Source organism: Hesperophylax consimilis, chromosome 22 (assembly GCF_061612785.1).
Source record: "Hesperophylax consimilis isolate HC1 chromosome 22, BYU_Hcon_1.0, whole genome shotgun sequence".
Taxonomy (NCBI): Eukaryota; Metazoa; Arthropoda; class Insecta; order Trichoptera; family Limnephilidae; genus Hesperophylax; species Hesperophylax consimilis.
Genome location: NC_142857.1, coordinates 20,088,015 through 20,113,966, shown reverse-complemented (window position 1 = coordinate 20,113,966; position 25,952 = coordinate 20,088,015). Strand labels below are relative to the sequence as shown.

Sequence of the window (25,952 nt, the reverse complement as noted above, 5' to 3'; positions counted from 1 at the left end):
AATACTAATGTACCTATACTTACCTATACACCTACAGAACCACAATACGTACTTACTTATACACGGTAGACGGAAACTCGTAGTACAAGCGGGAAACTGGTGAATCTAAATACAAGTATATCACATTTGGGGACGATTGTATAATATATATTTTTTTTATTTGAAATCGAGTCTAATTATGAAAAACTTTACCAGCTGTTGTTAAAGTCTTTTAAAATCCGGCTCCAAAAGTATTTTAACCTTTAGTTGCAGGAAAAAAAAATTAAACGTAATAAAAAAGTCGGAATGCTATGATCTAAAAAAAATGATTTTTGGGAGTTCTCCGTTTACCGTTTTTTCTGCGAGTTTCCGGACACCGTGTAAAAGAATAATTACACAATTTAATTGAACGCTAAACAAAGTATTTTTTACTTTTGTTTAATGTGAATATCACAACTCACAATAAAATCCAGAACCAGTGGGACAATGGCACTCTCCATTGTGATATGTTGTGAGGCTGAAGAGTATGGAGAAGGAGTTTGGGAAGAGGATGGTTGGGAATACCTGGCTATTCAGATCCGGTAGCAAACACGATTAAAGCCATTTAATTTGACCGGTCGGTGGCCGAGTTGACATCGCGTTTGGGTCCCACCCAGGCGTAGTGTGTTCAATTCCTCGGCTGGCTCCTCCTACATCACAAGACAAGCAACATTTTCCGCTTACTGTGGTGGTGGTAGGAGATTTTCAAATATTGTCAGGTTATTCGTAACCCGGGAATGTTTGTCTTTCTTTTATTTAAAAAAAAAATGAATGGTGGTCACTAGGGTGATACTGAGAGTTTCTACGTAGTGTTATAAGACGCCCAAATTGATTGATTGATTTTAACTCTGTGTTACCCACACACTTTTTGTGGGTTACAATTGCTTTATATTTTTATTTTATACTTTGTATAATGTTATGTAATATTTAAGAAATATACCAGCTTTAAAAAATATATTTTGAGAAAAAAGGAAAAATAAACGATAAAAATTTGAATTGTCCCGAACAACACCTACTTCTTATGCTACGTATAAACACGACAAATTTTCCGCGAGCCGAGCCGTGAATTATGGCAAATGAAGGAACGAACGGACGTTGCTTTGTTTCTTTCCTCGCGGAAATTTTGTCCTGTTTATACGGACCCTTACATAGACTAATATTAGACTAGACACGGCATATTCATTAAAAAAATAACCCCAACACAATTTTGGTTTGGTTCACGTGCACATTTATGAAAAGGCCCACGCATTGTGTCGCAATGCAAAATGGGCACTGTGTATTTCATTTTACCTTTTGTTGGTCTACAGTTTACTTATTTTGCTTCCCAGCTGGGCAAGTTCATTTTTTCACAAAAATAACCCAGTTCCAAATATTTTAGATTGTACCTATCGCGAACCTTATTTTAGAAAATGTGATCAGCTATCTGAATACAAAAAATATAAGTACCTTACAGATAGCTTGAAGGCAGCGTTTTAAAAAATGTCAGAAATTAAAAGAATCGGTCTATTTACAAGTAAATTTTCTGACGTCATCTTTCACACTACTCCCAATCATGACGTCATGCAGTGTGTGATACACTATTAACTAGGGCGTGTAATAAATAAATCAATTCTGGAATCAGAAGGAGCGATCGGTGTGAGGACAGACCTCCAGCCGACACTTCTACACGAAGGTGATCAAAATTGACATCAACACTGCCACCAGACGATAATAGACAATTCTCATCAAGGAATATTCTGGATAAGGAACGGCACTACATAATATGTTGCCTTCCTTATCCGGAATATTCTTCATCCCCTGTCTGGTGAGACTACAATTGAGAAAAACGGCGTCACTTCATCGCGTGCGTACACGCCTAGCTGTTGGCGGCAGTGGTTTATTTCACAGAGGGACGAATCGCGCGGCAAATGGCGCGAAATTTTAACGATGAAAAAAGTTAAGAGGAGAAAAGAAGCCGAAATTGGTTATAGAAACAGAGATGCTATCTCACTAAGGAATAATTTGGATAAGGAAGGCATATATTCTAATAAGAGTTTCAATGGTAGGTAAAACTCCAATATTGTATACAAAACAATTTTTCGAATAATGCAGTATTAGTTTTTTAAAATCAGTATTATTTCGTTTATTTGAACCAATGAGGTATTTCCTGCTTAAATAAGACTTTTTAAAATTTGTACAATAAAGGGTTGAAACTATATTTTTAGGCGAGGTTAGATTAGGTTTCTCTATAGACGTTAGCTTAGGATTCAGTATCTCTTGTAGTTGTAGTTGGCGGTGGTTCTCTTGGTGGCACAGTTGTTGAGCGCGTCTCATGTGTCTCGATGCATCCATCGTCGGTCTGTCACTCACCCTGGAATACAAACAAACATAGTCAGATTGTTGGTGGTTCTACAGTTCAAACAAGGCCGAATAGAATTGCCGCCCCTCGCTGTTCGCCTCAAGTCTCCCGAGCCTTCCATCTCTTTCCTGGTTTGCCTCTGAGCCGCTACCACTGGAGCACCAATATTGTACCATTGCTCCTACATTCTAATATCGCAGGGTAGTGCCTAATCCCTACCTACAACTAGGTGCAGGGCCCTCTTAAGGCGCAATTGGAGCAGTCCGCCCCAGGCGCCAACTTGCCAATGCCCTACGGACCAACGAGCCAAGGTGCTCATCATACCACTTAACACAGCGCCCTTGAGATTTTTACTAGCTCCAGGCACCGTTTGGCCAAGGGCCGGAAATGACTAGGTAACTTTGAAATTATTTTGTCGAGTTATACAAAAAACCATACATTTATTTCCTTGCCTATGTATGCCACAATGTACGAATCTACGAAAAAGGTCAATACATCCTAGAAGTATCTCGGGGTTACCGAAAAGGTCCGCGAGAACAGGCTTTTCTATGGAATCAAAGTTCCAATCCAAAGTTGAATCTTCCATAAATTGAACATAGAGACTCAAAGAAAAGATCAGGTTGCCTTTGCTGTTCGGGTTAACAAACCAGTAAGTTCATGGTTTAACCTTTCCTTGCCTGTGCATTTCAGTATGCATGTCTGCCGGACAGATCCATTCGCAAATGCTCCTGTGACTATGTGCTCATCCGGACATTTTCGTACGTGAATACTAGGATTCACCTAGTTCTAATAAAAGCCACACGATATTATACTAAAAATTTTCTTAAAAGTTTTTTATGCATAATTCAAATTATTATAAGCAATAATTATTATTCGTCTGAATAGGTACGTCATAGGTACAAATTGAAAAAATAAATGCCTCCGATGGGAATTGAACCTGAAGCCTTCTGATTGCCGGTCAGCTGCTCTATCAATTAAGCTACGTCCGCTTATTCCAAACCAGTCAAATAATTCAATATGTACTAGTATTTTTCATTCAACAATTATTGCTTAGTACATTTTTTTCACCTGAAAATGGTTAAAACAGCTGACCGGTTCAGTTCCCATCGGTGGGCGGCATTTATTCTTTCCCGGGAGTTTTTTTTCAATTATTACTACGGCTTGTAGTAATAATTCATAATAATTTGATTATGAACGGATGGGGCAACACCAATTGTTGTCATTTGAGATGTGTGACTAAAGGACTGAAGTCACGTGTTTAATGAAAATGGAGGAGTTTTCTTACCTTCTGACAGCTGATCAGAGGGTTGCCCACATATCCGGGAAGGCAGGTGCACACCGGCCGCTTTCTGTTGGTGTCGTCTAAGTCGGTCTGGCACTGCGCATTAATACCGCACGGGCTGGGATCGCACAGGTCTCCTGAAATATAAAATAAATATAATGAATGGATGCAGTGTCAATTATCAATTCGAGAGGCGCTGTGGGTACCGAGGTCCCGCGAATTAACACCTCTGCTATAGGTCACCTCGAGTGGTGATTTAACAGGGGTGCCCGGGTTCATGGGGTGAGGTTTGTCGGGTTCTTGGCGGCAGATGCGTCTGCCCACTAACTGCATGGCAGGTTGCATCGGGAGATTAATTGAAGTATACCTTTTGACCTCACCAGCAGGACTCTCTCGGAGCATCGCTGTGCACCGCAGTGGGAGGGATGGATTCATACGTCCATCACTCCTGGACACTGACTCCCAGCTTCTTACCCACATACCTTGTACTTTTCCTTCCCTATCTTTCCTTTCCTAAAAAGACCCTCCCCTTCCCAGGTGCAATTTAAGAAAGCCCATTCAAACGGTTCAACCTACCTAGGTACGTGAGTGGCGTATATATAGTAAGTACTAATAACAGCGCTCGCTTTCCTTAGTGTCATCCATAAAACACAATGTTTATTGTACTGTGCGAGAATCGAACCTGCGACCTACTGACATCTCCAAAACATTACACGAATAAAATAGCAACATTATTTCTCTGTCACGTGAAACAAGTAATGCAAAAAATTATGCTAAAAAAATGCTATTAAACTTGTTAATATTTTTCTTCTGAATGATGTATGCAATATGAATTATTGTAGGGACCCAAATAATTATCCATTGAAATATATTTATGAATTATTGTAGATAAAAGTGACGCGTAAGACTTCTGGCTCTCATTTTTAATATTAAATTATTACATACGTATGAGTCTGCAGTTGGTGAATGGATCTCCGGTGTACTGAGGGAGGCAGCTGCAGGTGGGTACGTGGTTGGGAACCTAAAACATACAAATTTAATTATATTAAGGACCATGCATTATCACTAAAGTCAAAGTTACTATTAGGTTAATCTATTATGTCAGAAAGAAAGTGATACATACATCGCATTTGGCGTTGGTTCCGCAGACTCCGGGGCAAGGGTCGACGCACTTGTTATTTTGGCATGAGAGGTGTCCCTGGCACTCGGCGTTGTCTGCAAAATACATAATAATTAATTTATTATGCTTCGATTAAAACTATTTCACAACACCAAATTACAAAACATCCAAATCCACATCACAAAATATTACCAAAACATCCTTGTACTACGAACAAAACTAGACGATCTACACGCAGCTCTTCCATTCCATCATCATGACGTATATGCACTCAAGGAAACCTGGCTTGAACTTGCAATAAAATCATCTGAACTTGAACTCACTAACTACAAATTATCTTTCAAAATTAAAAAAAAACATTGATAAATCTTTAGACATACTTTATCTAAAATTTTCTAACACTATTGAATCCTGTGTACATTTTTACACACCAAAAAACTATACTTACCCAGTTTGGTTCTCATCTCAAAAAATTCAAACAAAGCGAATACATAGCTGATTATATAAACTTTAGGGAAACTAGGAAAAAATGTAAAGATCTTTTCAAACAGTGCTACAAAATGTACATAACTACCATCGAGGATAAAGTCTTTAAATCCAAAAACGTCTGGAAATTTCTTAAAAAAATTAACAATGAAAACACGAATTACCTACCAACAATGCAAATGAATGGAATCAGTGCAAACAATACACAGGACCTTGTAAACCTTTTTTCAGAGTTCTTCAAAAACGTATACAATGACGAAACCCCAGATAATAAAATACGCGAATACAAATTTAGTAATATCACACACTTAACAAATTGCCAAATCACACAAACATCTTGCGAACATAAATTACTTTCCTTAGACACTGACAAATCTGCTGGCCCAGACAACTTTCCACCAATATTCCTTAAAAAATGCTCCAATGTATTATCTAAACCATTACATTACTATTGAACTGACTCTTGTTCCTTGGATATTTTCCAAACCGCTGGAAATCGATCTTCGTTATACCTATCCTCAAAAAGGACACTACACTGACATACACAATTATCGCCCCATTTATATACAGTCAGTACTTCCTAAGCATTTTAAATCACTGGTCCTTGATGAAATCTATCCCAAATTAATTAAACGAATTGACCAAAAGCAACACAGTTTTGTCAAAGGTAGATCAACCGCAACTAACTTATCAAAATATATGTATTTTTTTTATTTACTTATTTATATATATTTCAAAACTTTATATTAGAATCTTTTGTAAAAAATAAACAAGTCGACTGCATATATACAGATTTGTCTAAGGCATTCGACAAAGTATCCCATACACTACTAATCCGAAAACTATTTTCCCTAGGAATAAGAGATATTTATCAAATCGTTAACTGTTTGTTAAAATAAAATCTTTTGCTATCGAAAGCTTTCCGTACGACCAGTGGCCTACCGCAAGGTTTTGTTCCTCATTTTCATTAACGATTTAACAAATTGCTTCGACGATGTCGAGGTATTGCTCTTTACTTTAATTTTTTTTTCCTTCTTTTTTTTCTATTATGAACGGTCAATTTGTCGTTGATCACAACTTATTTTCTACGTTTGTTATTTGCCTTTTTATTTGTTACTAACAAATTGGTTTATGAATAGGTTGTCGAACTGAACTCTATCGTACTGTGTTGTTAATTCCCCCACCATAGGGGCGGATAGACCCTGTTCCTGCATCCAGTAAGGTGACATTAATCCGGTGCGGCTGTCCCTCAAACCACGGGTGCCTCCCCCGGCACAATGAGCGGGCCTGGGGAATGTTTGCGCGAGCCCGGTCCCCTTCCGTCCTGCCTCCGGTGACCTGAGGCTCACTTCATTCCCTAGGGTCTTTGGGAGTATCTCCCCCCCTCCCCCCATTTACATTTCTTCGAGGGTACTCTCGGAAAACTGGCTAAGGGACGCGGGGGCTTGGGAGCGTTGTGGCCAGGCCGCTTGCCACGCTCATTCTTTCGGGACTGCCCCGTGATAGTGGGGTAAACTGCCCTCGATACGCGGCTTGAATATTTTTATGTTACTAACAATCATGCATGCAGGGACATTGGAGGGTCTAGAATCGTTTTAAAATAAATTTAGCTTCTTTTTACAAAAAAATTAGAGTCCTGACGTGTGCGGCTAAGGAGGTTAAACAATCAATTTCCTCACACAGCCGTCGGGAAAGGGTGGGTCCCCTCCAATGCTCTTTACTGGTGACATCAAGCTTTACAAAAATGTATCTATAATACCATACAAGCCATTAAACTGTTATACATATCTCTAGTTAGAAGCATAATTGAATACAACTTAGTAGTTTGGTCTCCCTCTTACAAAATTCACATTAATAACATTGAGCGAATACGAAAAAAAATCTACGTTCAAATTAAATATCCCACTAGAAGACTTACAATATCATTTCTTTTTAAATACTCTAAAAATACACAGATTGGAAGACAGGCGTAAAATAAACAACTTAACTTTTTTATTCAAAATTTAAACTCTAAATTCGACTGTTGCGAACTCATAAACTTACGAATACCTAAAATAACAACACGACAAAATACACTATTCCACTGCAGCACATATAAGCGCAATTACATTGCGAACTCCCCAATACAACGGTTTCACACTATGGGAAACCAATATTTTGGTGATGTCGATATATTTAATATTAACTTTGAGAATTTTGTGGATCACGAAAAAGTATATTTATTCCAATACTATTCCTAAGTAGAAGTTGTATTTTTGTAAACCAGTCAAATCGCAGTATTTTTGTTGTTGTTTTTTTTTGTTTCATGCATATATTTTTTAATGTCATTTTATTTTTATTATTTCTTTCTTATGTTTCAAAATTAATTGTCATCAAAATTGTACCACCTACATGTAAAAGCCCTCTGGTCATTAAATACATAAAAAGAAAAACACTATTTACGAATCTTCATATATACAGAATATAAACACCATTGATTTATTAGTAATATTCAATAAATGCGAAGGAAAAAACGAGTACTTTACTGACCAACACACCTACACTACAAGGAAAAAAACCTCAAAGTCTAGAAAAACCATAAATTCCATGATACAAAATTATATAATGCCCATACAAAATAAAATAAAATACCATGGAGATAATCAAATATAAAAACAGCGTCAAAATATTGCTAAGTAAGCATGAAGATGAGAAAATCATAAAAAATAATGACCACCAACGAAACCTACAATAAACAAACACTAAGATGAGGAAATTAACAAACATGAAGATGATGGAATCAGCAAGCATGAAGATGACGAAATCAACAAACATGAAGATGAAGTCGATAAACACGAAGATGAAGAAATCATGATGTAACACACACAGCACTCTACAGTCCGCCTATAGGAGGACCGTGAACATACTATTCTTCTTAAATAAATTTAAACCGACCTTCGCATTCGCTCTTGCACTCGAAGAATGGATCCCCGGAGTAGCCCGGGAGACAGGAGCAGATGGGCCGCCCGCCGGAGACGTGCGTGCAACGCGCGTTCACCCCGCACAAGCTGTCCGTGCAACCTGTCGTGCTGTAACTCGTGCCTGGAACACACAAATCATTATTTTGTAACATTCAGTAGAAATACAACTTTTGTCTCGAGGGATTTCGGATGACATTTTTTATGGGTAGAAATATAATCAAATTATTATGTTCCATTGGGGCGTAAGGGAACATCAATGTTTTGTTTAATATAACTAATTTAACTGATATCATTAACTTTACTTTAAAAAATAAACAATTACCAAAAACGTGATTATGGGAGGATGGGGTTTGTTGTAACTGTGTACGCAAAAAGCCTAGGAAATGTAAAAGACCTGGAGGCGGATTCCCGTTTTTTATCCTTAGCTAAGGAATTCACCTATCGACCTGTCCCTCTCACTTTAGCTCTATTTTATGCAAAAGCTAAAGTGAGGGGTACAGTACAGAGCTACAATTAGAGAGACTACTGCGTACTAGTATCTCGTAGAAACTTCCACTATTAGAACGCGATAAGCGGTGCGAGTAAACCGGATTTGGTAGTTTTAGTTAGAACGTTGGGAGAGTTGGAGGTCAGTTGGAGGTAAAAAAGCGGAACCTATTTTTTCGCTTCATGTCTCATCTAAACATAATACATCATTGGGATACAGTTACTAAGGATAAAGAACGGGAATCCACCTGTAGATAACCATAACTAAAGAAAACACAACCAAATTTCCAAATATAAGTAAATCTTGAGATTGGATATTGCTCAGGGACTCCTGTGAGGGCTTTATGTAAAAAAACGTTTCATAAAAATTTAAAACACACATCGCACAGTCGTTTTGATAATTTATTCCGCACCTGATGAAGGCAATAAATTCGTGAATATCTTTACAAACCTTAGAGGTATTTCACACGAATATCTAATTAAAACTTATTTACGTGCTAATGAAGAAGCTGTCGAGTTGGTCAAAGGATTTTTAAAATTATCTTACAAGCCTTAACGAGCAAAAACAAATATCGAAATTTGGTAACCCACAAGGCACCGTCCATGGTCCTGTGTTGTTAATTAAAAAAGTTGACACATGTTTAGAATACCTCAATACATAATTGATGACACAGTCCTTATAGTAAGAGAAAAAAATATTTCAAGGAAATCAAAGATTTTCTTCTATTTACAGATATTAGATGAACAAATAAATTATAAACGTTTGATATTCTCTTGGAAATTAATATCGAGTAAAAATATTGATTTATTTATTTATTTAAACGCCTTTTACAATAGAATGATAAATCGGATTATAAGCATAGAGTGGTACACAGGAGAATATTAGTAATAAATTACAGAACAAGTAATCTGTACACAAAAATATTACTGCAAGTAAAAAAAATTGTTAATAGAACTGCAGTGAGACAATATATAATTAAAAGAAATATCTAATAGTTGAATGAATACGAGATAAGACCTGACATAAATCGAGGTATAAGGTGTTTATGATAATAGATAGTAATTAATATAAAATAAATTCTATTAACCCTAGATAACTAAACTGTTTTCATTGTTTCATTGTAACTACACTCGTGGAGTGGACTACGCAATAAAACATTAGAAAAAAATCAAAAATATTTAATTAAGATAGGAACTTGTTACATGGCACAAAAGTAAGGTTTATAATTAACAAATTAATATCAAAATATCAGTCTACACAGTGACCACACATGTCAACATTATGTGGACCACAAATAGCCCCTCTACATCTGGTGCAACGGTGTTTGGTCATCCTCCGGGCCTTGGATGGACACAAGTAGCAAATTTTACGCACGTTTGACGTAGATGGAACCTGAGCTTATATAGTAGAAGATTCGCCAACATTAACAATAACAATAAGAATATATGAATGTACGTACCTTAAATATAAAAATTGTTTTTTAATTTTATTTTAAAAAGAAAGACAAACATTCGCGGGTTACGAATAACCTGACAATATTTGAAAATCTCCTACTAACACCACAGTAAGCTGAAAATGTTGCTTGAGTTGTGGTGGAGGACTTGGCTAGCTAAGGGATTGAACACACTACGCCTGAGTGGGACCCAAGCGCGATGTCAACTCGGCCATCGACCGATCTATGTTATAACTAAACTTTCGTCCAGCGGACGACGAGATGGTCATAGGGCACGTCCTAGTATGCGTGTGGCCTCAATCGCGTCACGTGCTGCACTGTTTACTCAAATCAAGAAGGTAATGAAAGAGTCAAGGTCGGGGAGCGGGGGGAAGTAGGTGATTTCGAATTTCGCCGAGTAGCGCGTCGTCGCCTCGACGAGCGATTAGTTATCTAGGGTTAAGGTATAAAATGTTATAATAACAGAGAATATTTTATTTGAACAGAATATTAATATGTATAAAAAAGTGACTTGTTGACATGAATAATCTAGCAAAATATTATAATAGAGTAATTTGATTTATTTACTTGTCTGTTGAAAATCCTGGTTTCTCAAAGAAGTGCTTGTTAGAATATTTCAGAAGAATTATCTATGTTTTAAAATTACCAATTGCCCATATACAACCCATAATAATAACAATATAATAATGTAGGCGTATGGCATAATCAATATGTTACATACTAACTTAGCAAATCAATCTACCGATCAGACGAATACAATTACCATTTCAGATTATTTGTTGTCTATTATTCGCAGACCCGAACGAGGAAGTTATTGACTTGTGGGCGTCCGGACACCTTGAATAATTACTATGTTACCTGACGTCATATTGTTATTATACGTATCGTGGATCAATTAAGGCAAATGTAATAGGTTCATAAAATGAGAGATGGTCAAGAGATACCTACGACGTCATTTATAAAATCTAATATATAGGTTTATCTTATTTCTAGATTCAATTAATTGTAGGTATTTAAAAAGGTGAATACCAATACAATTATGTGGAGCCAGTGAGAATCTAGTATAGTCAATTGAGGGGCTGAAGGGAGCGGGTAGAGGAAGGAGATAGGCAAGACAAAATTTAGGAATTCCTAGATAAGTGGTCACTAAAGATGGCTAAAACCAGTTCAAGCAACTATTGTGGTGTTTTTCACTTGGGTCGAGAGACGGAGAAAAAATTCCCTAAACATACCTGGATATAATTATTTCAATGAATAATTATCATAATTTTATTTATTTTATTGTAATACAGGGTGTTTGGGACGTTCATGACTTACTTTAACCAAAATTTCATGACATTATCATATGGAGTAAAAAGTGTGAATGAATTTTTTGACACCGGTGACTTTTTTGATGTTTAAAAAAATTTCAAATGTTTCACATAAAATGTTAACATTTAATGTAAGTTTGGTTTTTAAAAAATATATCAATTCAGTTGATTATTGTAACGTAGATTATTGATAAGGGGATGTTACCGCAAGCGCAGCATAATTGCGGTTTTTGACGCAGTTTTTAGAAATTTTTAAATTGTTTATTAGAATATAATATTATGTTTGAACAAATAATTTATTCTTCTAAACAATGAAAAAACAAAACGCATTGAAATGTTTTAAACAATTGCGTAAAAAAATATTTACAGAATTATATCTTTTAATTCTAAATACAGGAGAATTTTCCATGCAAGTGCGTCGTCCCATCTTGCCACGCTTGCGTTTTACCCCCCTAGGCGCGCCAAAAAATGTTTCACATAAAAATTCGAAAAATTGTTCAATCTTTAGCTTTCCAACTAAAGGTGCATATTTTATGTAATTGTTTGTTGCGTATTTTGGCATTTTTTAATGAAATCTGACCACTATTGACTAACCATATCTACCGTTTTATTGCCAGTTTCCTTCATTCACCATAGTTAACATTGCCAGGAATACCAGGGTTGTACTCGGCAATGTCTCCTAGTACCCCACTGGAGCGATCGGTGATAATTAATCTGAAACTATTTACAACCCAATGTATCTACCTAAATTTCACCGTTTATCCCATATTTTAGGTTCTATAAATTTGGCACATTGCAAGCGAATGCTTAAAAATTTTGGCAAACTTTGCATAATATAAATAGCTCGAGTGGATACGTATCTGACCCTTCTTCCATATTACTAAGCCCCACGGGTCGGTATGGTAAGGAATCGGCAAAAACCGCAAGACCCTATGTAGAAAAGTCTGTGTTGCAAACCGTAGCAAAGTCTTCTGTGCAGAGTCGGTTTATTTCAGTAATATAATATATACTAGCGTCATTGATTCCTTCGGCACCGGTGCGTAGTCGGGATACACGCCAAACGCGCGCCCAACATTTGTACACAGTTGACACTTGTCACATGAGAACGGGTCGCTTCTACGATTCGTTCTTAAGTTCAACAGCTCGGCTGTGGAACGAACTGCCGGCCTCTGTGTTTCCTCCCTCCTACAACATGGGACTCTTCAAGACCCATGTTCACTCCTTCCTCTCCACAAAAAGACCCTCCACACAGCATCCCCAAAGATGACATAGGCCCTGAGGGAAATTATTTTCTTCAGGGCCTCCTGTGTGGAGTAAATATAAAAAAAAAAAAAAAATAATAATAAAAATGGCGATAATCAAACAAAAAAAGGTAGTTTATAAACTCAATTGGGATGATTGTAATTTATTTTACAAAGGTAGAACTAATAAAAACTTTGAAGTCAGAACTAAAGAACATCTCGGAGCTCTAAATGGAAATAGTGAATCTGAGTTTGATCATCTTTTGAATAATGATCACACTTTTGATAAAAAATTCAGGTCTTAAAATACTTCACATAGGATATAAAGCATCGCACATAAATAATTTTGAAATTTTAGAAATAAGAATACATGTCATTATAAAATCAGATATAATTAATACGCAAAAAAATTATAAAACCCTCTTTTAAATATTTTCCCACTCAACTGGTCTTTCCCGTCTAACGATATTGTAATTCTGATAAACTCCGCCCACTCTTACCCCCCCCCCCTCCTTCCATTTCTTCTTTCCAATTGTAATCTATATTTAATTTTTGACTTCAATGTATACTTACTCCTGATGAGGTGAACTTCGTTCATGAAACATGTACAGGTTGTATGTAATTAAGTGATGTAAACAAAGTTTTTCATGTTTTAATAAAATAAATAATGCCATCACAAAGTGATAAGCTTCCAGAAGAAATCTTCTTATTGAACGTTTGTTAATGGTCAAGTAATTTTGCGTAACTATGCGTATTGTTAGCTACACATTTAAATATTCGCGCCAGTCATTTGGTTAGTTCTTATACCGCCAGAGGGACAGAGTGGTCGAATTTTGCCTGCAGACCCCCTATTTGGGATTTCCCCGTAACATACGATTTGAATTCGACCAATCAGAGGGCCTAGATCGTCCAGACGCTAGCGTAATAATACTATCAGATACGAGTATAACAGTTAGAAAAACTGTGGCATACTACTATTTTTTTGTTCGTAATCCGTCGCTCCGAAAATAGGATTTCTTTCCTGCAGGTAACAAGACTAACAAGGTAGTTAGATCAAGTTGGTAGGTTGGTACTTACCCAAAGCAGTGGGCTGAAGGAGTAGCACCAAAAAGGGACACGCCCAAAATACGAGCCTAGTCACCGTCATCTGAAACAAGGAATCACACATTATTACATTACATATTATCCTAATTTAAATATTAAAATATCATGCATCGTTGATTGCTCTGACATTTGTTTTATTGCCAAACACTGCATTGCTGTTTCCTCTACATTTAATGCATTTATACGTAACTATTTCAAGCATAACAACAAAAATTACTTTGACAAACAAGTTAACACCACATTTACAAATTCTGTAGCGATGTCACATCGATGATGAGATTTTCCGAAGTTTCGTATTGCATTCACGTAGGTAATTTTAGATTTCAAAGATGGTTATACAGGGTTTTCCAATAAGAGGTATTATTTTGAATAGCCCGCTATTTCGGTATATGTTACTTTTGAAGCTGTCATTTGTTGACATTTGACAAGTAGAAACTACGCCATTAATAAAAATGGAACGATACACGCTTCAACAACGCATTGAAATTATTAAAATTCACTTGAGTGAATCAAATGCAAATCATCTTGAGTGATGAGGCCCATTTCAACCTCGGTGGCTTCGTCAACAAGCAAAATCGTCGCATCTGGGGCTCGGAAAACCCAAGAGTTATTGTTGAAAAGCCTCTCTATCCTCAACGTGTGACTGTTTGGTGCGGTTTTTTGGTCCGACGGAGTCATTGGACCTTACTTTTTCGAAAATGAGGCTGGAGCAATAGTTACGGTGAATGGATTGCGCTATCGAGAGATGATTAATGATTTTTCATGGCCAAAATTGGATGGTATTGATCTGGACAACGTTTACTTTCATCAAGCTACGCTACGTGCCACACAAGCAACGAAACCATTGATCTTTTGCGATTGAATATCAAAATAACACCTCTTATTGGAAAACCCTGTAAATGGAGATATGTAAATAAGAATGTTAGAGGGAGCGCGCTAATATTGAAAAAAACGATAATAATCAAGCGAAATGGGTGAAAATATTTAATAAAAGACGACTTGTTTTAAATAGAGCAAAAATCTCTAGACAAATGCTTCAGTTGCATTTAAAGATACACTGTGAATTTTTTCATACCTATAACATCTTAAATAACAGAATAAAATTTCATTTTTCGCCCCAGACTTAAATACTGGTGTAATATGAGCACACTTCCAGCGATCCGGAAAGACACCTTCTTTCAATGAGGATTGAAAGAGCAGTAATAGGGGCTTCGAGATGATTACCTTGCTACACATTTTGATAAAGAATGCCGGAATTTTATCGCTACCTGCACCTAATGAGCAAGAGATAGTATCAATTATTTTTTCTATTTTTTCTTTGGAAACTGATACCGAAGATATGTTAACTTGATTGTCTACGTGATAATTGGTAGAATGAACATCGGAAACAGTTTTGTGATTAAAAGTTGAGACGAAGTGTTGTGAGAACAGGTTGCATATTGCGAAGGGATTCACGGCAGTTATGTCACCCAGTTTCATAATATGCGGTAAACCAGAGTTATTTCTCTTTCCTTTAATATAGGTCCAGAAATGTTTCGGGTCACGGGATATATTAAGTTCGGCGTTTATTATAAATTGTTTAAGACATTCCCTAGACATTTTCTTTTGCCTTGATCGAAGAACACAAAATTCACGGTAGTCCAAAGGATTTGACCACTTTTTCCACATTTTGAACACTTTATATTTTTCTTTAGTGAGTTTTATCAGGGCTGGATTAAACTAATAAGGATAAGAGTTGTAAATATGAACTTCCTTTGATGGGACGTTCAAACGAATAATTTCATTTAAAATAACATAAAAACGGTCAATGGCATTATTAGTTGACAGGTTTAAAAATTCTGCATCCCAATCAATATTATTGAGGATGTTATTGATCGTTTCAAAATTAGCATTCCTGAAGAGATAGATTGTCCTTTTGTTGTCCACCATAGGGGTTTCCAGAGCTACATTGATGTCGAAAATAATGGTTTTATGATGTTTACATTCAGGTATGAGATAATCATCAGTATTAGACACATTAACAGGGAACGAACTAAAGACAAGGTCTAGGAATGTACGATTATTATTCGGGAAGGTGCAGTATTGCGAGAGATCAGTAAAAGAAAGAGTGTCTGATAGTTTGGAAATAATTTCAGATTGATAACCATTCATAATTTGCATTCTGTTACCGTTACCAATAGACCAGTTAATTAGTGGTAAATTGAAATCACCTGATATGACGAAGTGATCGTCGTGGTAAAGTTCTCGAAGTGCACATAATTTATCCATGAATTCATTTATGCTTTGAGAGTGATTGACTCCTGGTGGTATATAAACACAACATAAATGAATATTTTTGAAATTCTCAATCGAAATAGTCACCCAGATGTCTTCAGCACTCGTATTCCAGTCATTTTGTTCGTGAGCTTTAAGGTGCTTCTTCAACGCAATCATTACTCCACCTCCTCTTTTTTGCTCATTGCGATTGCGCCTAAATACCAGGTAACGGTTGTCAAATAGCTCTTCACTAGCAATACTGTCTACAAGCCAAGTTTCAGTTATCATAATAATATCATAGTTGTTATTGGTAACATTAAAATAAAATCTATCAGTTTTAGAACGCAGTCCAGTCACATTTTGATAATATACATTCAACATTTTAGTACATTTAGTTGATAAAATATAAGACAGATAAAATAGTTGTAAGCATGTTCTAGTAAATTATAAATATTAGAGTGGTGTTGTAGTAACGCAAGCAGAGTAATTGTAGTATAATTTGGATTAAAGTTGGTAGTATTAAAAGAGTTAGTTGTTAATATTATACAAATAAAGAAAAACCAGTACAAATGATGATATTTTAAAGTAGGAAAAAAGATAAGGTAGAAAGGAAAAATAAATTGATAATAGCTTATAGTCACACGAGACGATGCTAAATCTAAGAAGATTATCAGCAAAAAACCTGAGTCACGTCAGATTCCAATGTCACCTGAATAATGGGACTAGTTTCATTTTTGCGTATAAATATTTTTCCGTATTTGATCCATCTGAATTTAAAGTAAGTAAGTAAGTAATCCTTGCTTAAGTCTCTCACTGTCTTGAAGAGCGCACGGGTTGCAGCAGTCAGATGCTCGTTGACATAAATTTTGGAGTCCCCGGGAAGCTTCAAATCACTTGAGTTGAGACTGCCTTTCTTCCTTATAGCAGCAAGAAAGTTATCTCTACTGCGGCTGGCTGTGAACTTTACTACAGTTGGACGAGTAAATTTAGGATTTTCTCTGGGTAATTCCTTGACCCTTGTACGAGAGATTCCATCAATATCATTTGGGAGAACATCAACACCTGCCTTGGCTCCTAGCAATTTTATGATATCTATTAAATTTTCATTTCTTTTTTCCGGTATGCCAATAATTTCCACGTTGTTTTTTAATGAGGTTTGCTCAAGACGGTTTAATTTGGACAATACCAGATTATAATTAGTTTGAAGTTCATTGTTTTTGACTTCGAGGTTATTAATTTTGGAGTGACACTCTCTTAGCGCATCATTCATTGTTTTTAATTGCATAAACACTTTATTAATTTCTTCTTTAATTTCGTCCTTAAACGAAATTAGTAAATTACCAAAGTCTGGCTCTGAACCAGCCTCAGCAGCGGGGCTCTCTACGGCAACATTACGTTTTGACTTAGTACCCGCTTTAGTAGGTAGAACAGACATTATGAATAGGTACTGAACTGTCAAGGTTATGAAACAATGAATTGTAGCACTCTGTAGAGTCAACGAAATCACACGATCACTTACGATGTACAATATACAAGTGGAATAATTAATTAGGCAACAACTTTTTGTGGAATTGATCACTTTTATAAGCCCAAATAAACATTAAATTAACAACGATTTTACAGTCGACCACTTGGTTCAAGAGTATTGTTAAGATGATTGTTAAGAGTATTGTTAAGAATCTTGTACAGGTAATCCCTATTCTCTTTTTGTTCGTATGCATACATAAAGCTGACTGTAAAACTTGTATAGGTAGCTACCATCGATCCAATAACTTGTTATTGTCTTCCTAGAGAATGAGAATTTTATTTATAAAAATTCACGAATTCAACGAAATATTTTTTTTGTGTATTTTTGGGAAATTAACATAAAAAATATTCTGGTTTTACTTTACGTTTGGAATAAAGTTATTGTTATTGCTCGGGCCAGTTATTGTTGCATAGTATTTGGTTCTGTTGTTTCCCACCCGCGTTCCGCACCTTTTACCTACATGAGTCAGTTGTTAAAGTATCGCGCCGCCCGCAAGTACAACCGCTTTCCGCATAACCTATCTTGAGTTATTAAAACCACCGCGCCGCGCTGTAAACGGCAAATGTCATACTGCAAAATATCGCCGTGAAATAGTGCATAAAAATAGCAATCTATAACGCATTGAACCATTTCGCAAAATCCAATATCACTATTCCCTTTCCTTGACCTCCTCCAATACTAACAATTACCTTACCGGTGATTAAAGCAGAGCAAAGTGGAAAGGTGCCGACAGCTTGGAGATATTGGTAAGTCGATCAAACAATATCACAAAATACCGCAATTACAGTCCATTCACGCCGCAACATTTGGTCCTATTCGAGCCGCATTATTTAAATTGAGAATTACATTTTGGTAATTCTAGAACCATATTTGTTCCTATTCAATCGCAAATCGCATTCATTTTGTGTAAGAATTCAGTTAGCAATACTCGCCCGCTATTTGAAATTACATGCCTAGGTATAGGTACTCTTTGATATTTTGGATAATTAAATTATTTATCGATGTTGTTGTAGCAAATTTATTCGGTGCAAATCGCAAAGATATTCCAGCGTAATATATTCGTCTATGTATTAATGCCAACCTAAGTACGTACGTAAACATCGCTTGAGTTTATGGCACAATATATTTAATTATTTGGAAAATAACTTCTCCACTATAATTCGTCAGTACAAATTGTCGCCCAGTACACTTGTGTTTCTTGCGCATTATTTTATAAATAATTAAACTTTTAGTTTCCAAATAATTCTAAAAATGGAAGACAAACTAAAAAGACAATTAGTTTTACTAAAAGGTAAAAGAGATATTATTCTAAAAAGGGTTCAAAATTTAGTTTTGCTTGCAAATAATTTGCCAATCAATTTCGACGCGTCACGCTCAGGTGAAGCATTTATGTCCGAATCTGAAAGTATTTTAGAAATTAAAAATAAATTTGAATTAATTATTGATCAAATTAACGAGAATACTCTTACGTCAGACCCGAATTCTGAACCAGATTATTCAAGCTGGGAACAGTTTGAAGAATTATACACACGTATTATTCGCGCACGAAATAATTTAAAACCAAATTTAGCTACAAAACCGCAAACATCTACATCTGCATGTGCTGCTACGACTAATAATAATAATTTTATTAAGTTACCCGCTATAGAATTACCTACGTTTGATGGACGGATGGAAAATTGGCACCTATTTTATGAAACATTCAAAACAAATGTTCATTTAAATTCACAACTATCTGATTCGCAACGCGTACAATATTTAATTGGAAAATTAACTGGAACCGCGAAAAATGTTACGTCAGGTTTAGTGCCAACTGGAGACACATATAAAATAATCTGGGATACGCTAGTCAATAAATATCAAGATAAGCGATCTCTTGCCACTTATTACCTGAATAACATATTTCATTCAAAAACCGTAGCTCACAACGCAAACAATCTGACAGTTTTTATAGAAAAATATTCAGCATCTATCGCCGCACTAAAACAATTGGGAATAGAAGACCTTTCGGATTTTATATTACTACAATGCGCTTTGCAGAAGTTAGAGTCGCAAACTGCACAAGCATTTGAGCTCTCAGTTCGAGAAATTGAGATTCCCACCTGCAAGCAATTGGTGTCGTTTGTGCAAGATCAGGTCAAAATTCTGCAACGAACTTCAACAACTCGTGGACCTAACACCGCCAACACACATTCAACCAGTTCCGGTGGAACTGGTCGCACAGCTCAACTCCGCACACATCATACTTACACGAGTACGCAATCAAAATGCCTTTATTGTCTAAATGAGAACCACACGCAACTGTACACTTGTACACAATTTTTAAAATTATCATCAAAGGAAAGGTTTTCCTTCGCAAAGGAAAAATCTTTGTGTTTTAATTGCTTGAGCCCGCAACATGCATCTACAAAATGTAAATCAAAAGGCACTTGTCATAAGTGTCATGGCAAGCACCATACTTTTCTTCATTTTGATAAACCCAGTCAAGCAAACGCCTCCACATCCAATGGAGAAACTCAACCTAACGATGCAGAACCGCCGATATGTACTATGTCAGTAACCACGCGACAAGGGGCAACCACTGAAGTTCTTGCTACCGCCAAAGTTCACACTGTTGATCGAAACGGTGAAGAGAATACCGTCCGCTGTCTTCTAGACCCAGGCTCACAAAAACATTATATAACTTCACAATGTTGTGAAAAATTAGGCCTGGCAGTCAGTTCAGGAACGCGCTTCGCAGTCCAGGGTTTAGGTGGCAAAACGCAATCAATAAGAGGAAGTGTCACATTGACAATTCAATCTAGGATTGATCCCTACTTCAAATACTCCATAACCGCTCTAGTTTTAGAAAAAATTACCGCTCATTTACCTACTTGCAAGGTGGAATTGACGTCATATAAATTTATAAATGTTCCGCTGGCAGACGACACCTGGGCAATGCCAGGCCCAATCGATTTGCTAATTGGCGTCAGTCTGTTCTCTCAACTGTTGCTACCAAATAAGATAATCACCCCCGGTTTTCCAGTCACGATTCATACCACATTAGGTTATGTTTTTATGGGTGACGCCCCAGTAAATTCTCAACCAAACACCGCATTAACTTTCTGCGCTACGCACGAAATTGAGAACTTAATGCAAAAATTCTGGGAAATCGAAGATATTGGTTCGGAACCAGTTCACAGCCTCGAAGAAAAAGAAGCTGAAGACATTTTTAAAGGCACCACAACTCGCCTCGAGGACGGTTCTTATGAAGTGGCTTTGCCATTCAAAAGCAACCCTTGTGACTTAGGTGATTCATTGCAAGCTGCGCAAAATCGGTTTTATGCACTAGAAAGAAAATTTAATCATCTGCCAGAACTAAAACCGCTTTATGGTGAAGTAATAAGAGAACATATTCATAAAGGTTATCTGTCCCAGGTGGAAGCCTTACCGTCAGAAAACGCATACTACATCCCGCATCACGCAGTTAGGCGTGAAGATAAAATGACAACAAAGGTGAGAGTGGTTCTGGACGCAAGCGCAAAGACAAAAACTGGTTTATCTTTGAACGATATTTTACACACGGGACCAAGCCTACAGAATGATTTATTTTGCATTCTTCTGAATTTACGCCTTTTTCCTATCGCAATATCCGCAGACGTTCGTCAAATGTATTTATGTATAAATGTTCGCAAAGAAGATCGTCGTTATCAACGAATGTTATATAGATTCGATCCGCAAAAGCCGCTTCAGGCTTACCAATACAATCGCGTAACATTCGGTCTTAAATGTAGTCCGTTCTTAGCCCTTCGAGCAATCAAACAATTAATGTTAGATGAAGGCGCTCGCTTCCCTCTTGCAAAGGATATTATTAATAGAGATTTTTATGTAGACGACATCGCTAGCTCTGCTTTAAATGAGCAAGAAGCTATCCGCGCGGCTGAAGAGTTGATTGAGCTCTTCCAGTCAGGAGGTTTTCAACTCGCTAAGTGGGCATCCAATTCCAGCACAGTTTTAGAAAACGTTCCATTGGAACTTCGCCTGTCGCAAAGTGTAACTTTCGATAATGATGCATCGCTAAAAATCCTTGGGCTACGATGGCATCCTTCGGATGACATTTTCGCATTTGAAGTTACTCCAGACAATCGAACTTGTACGAAACGCAATATTTTATCATCTGTCGCTAGACTCTTTGACGTGATGGGTCTGGTAGCACCTATAATTGTACAAGCCAAGTTTCTAATAAAGGAGCTGTGGAATTTGAAAATCGATTGGGACGAAATCCCACCCGCAAGGATATCACAACAGTGGCAGCAGTTCAACGCGGAATTGCCGTCAATATCGTCGATTCGTATTCCACGTCATATAGGAGTCACGGAAGGATGCACGTTAATACTTGTTGGATTTGCGGATGCCAGCGAAAAAGCATATGGAGGAGTGGTATACGCTCATGTGACCACTCCTGATAACCGAATTAAGGTTCAATTAGTTTGCGCAAAATCAAAGGTAGCGCCGCTAAAAATCGTCTCCTTAGCACGCCTAGAATTATGCGCTGCATTATTGTTATCGCACCTGTTAAAAAAGGTAATTGATAATTACTCCGCTAGGTTTACTATTCATTCAACATTTGCCTTTTCTGATTCGACTGTAACTTTAAGTTGGATTCATTCATCACCTCACCGCTGGCAAACCTTTGTAGCCAATCGTGTAGCAAAAATACACGAAAATTTAAACAGTAGTCATTTTTATCATGTCGCAGGTGCTGATAACCCTAGCGACTGCCTGTCAAGAGGTATGCTACCATCGCAATTGATAGCAAATGACATTTGGTGGAATGGTCCAAAATGGCTTTGCCAGCCGCATTTCGAGTGGCCTATTTCACCATTTAAGCACGCAAATTCAGAACAGTTACCGGAATTGAAACCCAATCAGTATGAACAGCCAACTACTTTTGGCTTGTGCTCTCGTGTAGCTGATCCACCCGAAATGAAACCTAAAACCGATAATCGCCTCAAGACAATCGTGTCACCTTTATTATGCACATTGGCTTCTCGCATTCATTCGTGGTCGAAATTGATTCGAATTGTCATTTACGTGTTTCGCTTCATTAGGAAATTGCCGCGTAAATTTGAGTTAAGCCATATTGACATTGCAGAAATTGCTATTATAAAGGCAGTTCAGCAAGTACATTTTTCCGATGATATGAAGTCAGTGAACGACGGCAAGAAAGTACCTACGGCAAGTTCTTGCTAAATTAAATCCATTTATTCAGGACGGTCTCCTAAGAGTAGGAGGCAGATTGAGAAACGCCGAACTCGAATTTGATAGTCGTCATCCTATTTTATTACCCGCTCATGATCATATAGTTGATTTAATAGTAGATTATTACCACACTAAGAACTTGCATACGGGACCCACCTTACTTATGTCTCTGTTGAGGCAAAGGTTTTGGATACTTTCTTCGCGCAATTTGATTCGGAAACGCGTGCATCAGTGCAATACATGCTTTAAAGTCAATCCCAAACCGCAATTCCCAATAATGGGAGATTTACCCGCTTGCCGTGTCCGCGAAGCTAAAGCCTTTCTGCACACGGGGGTCGACTACGCTGGGCCGCTTCAAATAATCCCGCATAGACGTCGGGGTGTTAGAAGCCAAAAGGCATACATTTGCTTATTTATCTGTCTGGTGACCCGCGCGGTTCACATTGAACTCGCTTCAGACCTCTCGACTGAAGTCTTTCTCAACGCGTTCAAACGTTTTCTATCCCGTCGGGGGCCTGTAAATGTAATGTATTCTGATAATGGGACAAATTTCGTAGGAGCTAAATCGCATTTGAAGGCTTTATTCGAACTTTTAGAGTCACCGGACTACAAGAAAGAATTCTCAGAAAATTTGTTGGAAAACCGTATCGAGTGGAAGATGAATCCTCCACAAGCACCCCACTTCGGTGGGATCTGGGAGAGTAACATTAAATGCATTAAATGTTACTTAAATAAAGTTGTGGGTACATCTCTTCTCACGTACGAAGAGATGCAAACGGTTCTTCATCAGATTGAAGCTATTCTAAATTCACGCCCATTATCAGTGCTCAGCGTTACCGATGTTTCGGCTCCATTGCCTTTAACACCCGCGCATTTTTTAACGCTCACTCCATTACAATCTTTACCCGCTGCTGATTTGTCAGATGCGCCAGTAAATTTGCTGCAACGAAAACATCTTGTCGATCGTCTCGTCCAGACTTTCTGGAATCGATGGCGAATGGAGTATCTGAACACGCTGCAATCGCGTCAGAAATGGAATACAAATTCGAATCCAATAACGAAAGGCACCGTGGTAATAATTAAGAGTGACAATATCGCACCACTACAATGGCCTATTGGCGTAGTGGTAAACGTCCACCCCGGCGTTGATGGGGTGATCCGCGTTGCGGACGTTAAGACTAACTCCGGAACATATCGCAGGGCAGTCGTTAAACTCTGTCCCCTGCCTACACAATAACATTAACGTTATCTTAGATTTAGTTAATTTAGAATTTAGTTCTACCGCGGGTTCAGTATTGTTTATTGAATCCTTTCATAACGTGTTTTTGTTTTTCATTTTTTTTCTTTTGTTGTATTAGTTACTTTGACCATTGGTCAAGGCGGGGGGCATGCTCGGGCCAGTTATTGTTGCATAGTATTTGGTTCTGTTGTTTCCCACCCGCGTTCCGCACCTTTTACCTACATGAGTCAGTTGTTAAAGTATCGCGCCGCCCGCAAGTACAACCGCTTTCCGCATAACCTATCTTGAGTTATTAAAACCACTGCGCCGCGCTGTAAACGGCAAATGTCATACTGCAAAATATCGCCGTGAAATAGTGCATAAAAATAGCAATCTATAACGCATTGAACCATTTCGCAAAATCCAATATCACTATTCCCTTTCCTTGACCTCCTCCAATACTAACAATTACCTTACCGGTGATTAAAGCAGAGCAAAGTGGAAAGGTGCCGACAGCTTGGAGATATTGGTAAGTCGATCAAACAATATCACAAAATACCGCAATTACAGTCCATTCACGCCGCAACAGTTATTCCAAACAACTAACAAGATAACAAATAACCTGTTTGACATGTTTGTTGTTTGGTTAGGAAATGTAATTTTGCATGCGAAAGGAACGAGTCGAGTCAAATAATAAGGTAAAAACCAAACCGTACTAAAATACATCAATTTATATTAATAGATCTATTTAAAAACATTTTTTTTAAATTGGTTTGACTGAGGATTGAACCTTCTTCCCCACGGACAGGCTCTGCTGTGAACTGTGTCTTTTAAAACATAATAAAATAGTAAGAGGATTGAAACTTCCTCGCCGGTGACTGGAGTCAACCGCACCAACAACTGAGCCAAATCCCAGCTGGATAGGAACGACATTTATTTCGTATGTTAACTGCTGATATGTCACTAAATTTCAGAGAAATGTACGTGATTCCCACCAAAAGATGATACAGTAAATTGTCATCGACAACGAGTGTATCTGCTGAGTTTCAGCTCGATCGATGTCGGGGAGTTGGTTAATTTCCGCTTAATACATTTGCATTAATTCATTATCGAAAACAAAAGTGAGGTTCAAATAGGTGTATTTAAAAATAGAAAACACTACAAAGCGAAAAGGTTGATTTTAGGTAGGTACTCATTTCGTTGAAGCTATAAATCGACTCATATACCTTTCCCCCTCACTCACAGAAATATTCCCTACTTAATAAATAGTATCCTAGATTTAAAAAAAATGCATTTATTTTAATGCAATAAAAGTATCTACAATAAAGATGATTACAATCATTACAAAACACCCCAAAAGGGCAATTATATTAGTTATAAAATAGTTACTACTTACTTTGTAAGTTTCCCTTTTCACCACTTGCAAAATAAATTATATTATTTAATGAAAACTCAGCCCAACTATATAATGAATATACTTTTATTTAATTCTATTAAAGTCGTTATTCGTGGTAAGATAATAATTTCACCCTCTTGCTCCGAAGACACAATCACAACTGTTGCTCACTCCACACTCTAAATCTTTATATTGATGAGCCATTTTTTTCGATCGGCATTATAGGTATTATCGTAGACGGGTTGGGTTGCATTACACAACGAAGTTAAAATTTCTGGTTGGTGGCCGTAGCGATTTTGTTCAGGAAACAGCTTTATCGTGTTTGGTCACCAGGTACTCTCCCATCTCCTTCCCCACCCCACAACCTTCAGCTTCACAACATACCCCAATTGGGGATGCCTTAGTCTCACGGGCTCCATACGGTTGGGAGCAGTTGGGACTCTTTTGCGGTATTCGCATTTGAAAAAAAAACAAAACACGAAGAAGAGTATCGGTGGGTTTGTTTTTTTAAAT

The 25,952-nt window shown here is 37.2% G+C and overlaps 1 protein-coding gene across 1 annotated transcript; it reads right to left on the bottom strand.

The window, feature by feature from the left end:
* Window positions 1-2,111: 2,111 nt before the first annotated feature.
* On the bottom strand, window positions 2,112-25,606 carry LOC149413194 (uncharacterized). Its single transcript, XM_089645320.1, has 7 exons — window positions 25,440-25,606; window positions 13,773-13,842; window positions 8,179-8,325; window positions 4,762-4,853; window positions 4,584-4,659; window positions 3,642-3,775; window positions 2,112-2,368 (listed from the first exon to the last, which is right to left on the bottom strand). The coding sequence occupies exons 2-7, from the start codon at window positions 13,840-13,842 to the stop codon at window positions 2,360-2,362; spliced, it is 528 nt and encodes a 175-aa protein (XP_089501446.1). The 5' UTR covers window positions 25,440-25,606; the 3' UTR covers window positions 2,112-2,359.
* Window positions 25,607-25,952: the final 346 nt, after the last annotated feature.

What these genes read in the sequence shown, in the direction of transcription:
- LOC149413194 (XM_089645320.1), bottom strand. Translation starts at nt 13,842, where the DNA reads ATGACGGTGACTAGGCTCGTATTTTGGGCGTGTCCCTTTTTGGTGCTA. An exon ending in CCTTCAGCCCACTGCTTTGG is followed by an intron (nt 8,326 to 13,772) that starts GTAAGTACCAAC and finishes TGTGTGTTCCAG; the next exon opens with GCACGAGTTACAGCACGACA. An exon ending in GAACCAACGCCAAATGCGAT is followed by an intron (nt 4,660 to 4,761) that starts GTATGTATCACT and finishes TGTATGTTTTAG; the next exon opens with GTTCCCAACCACGTACCCAC.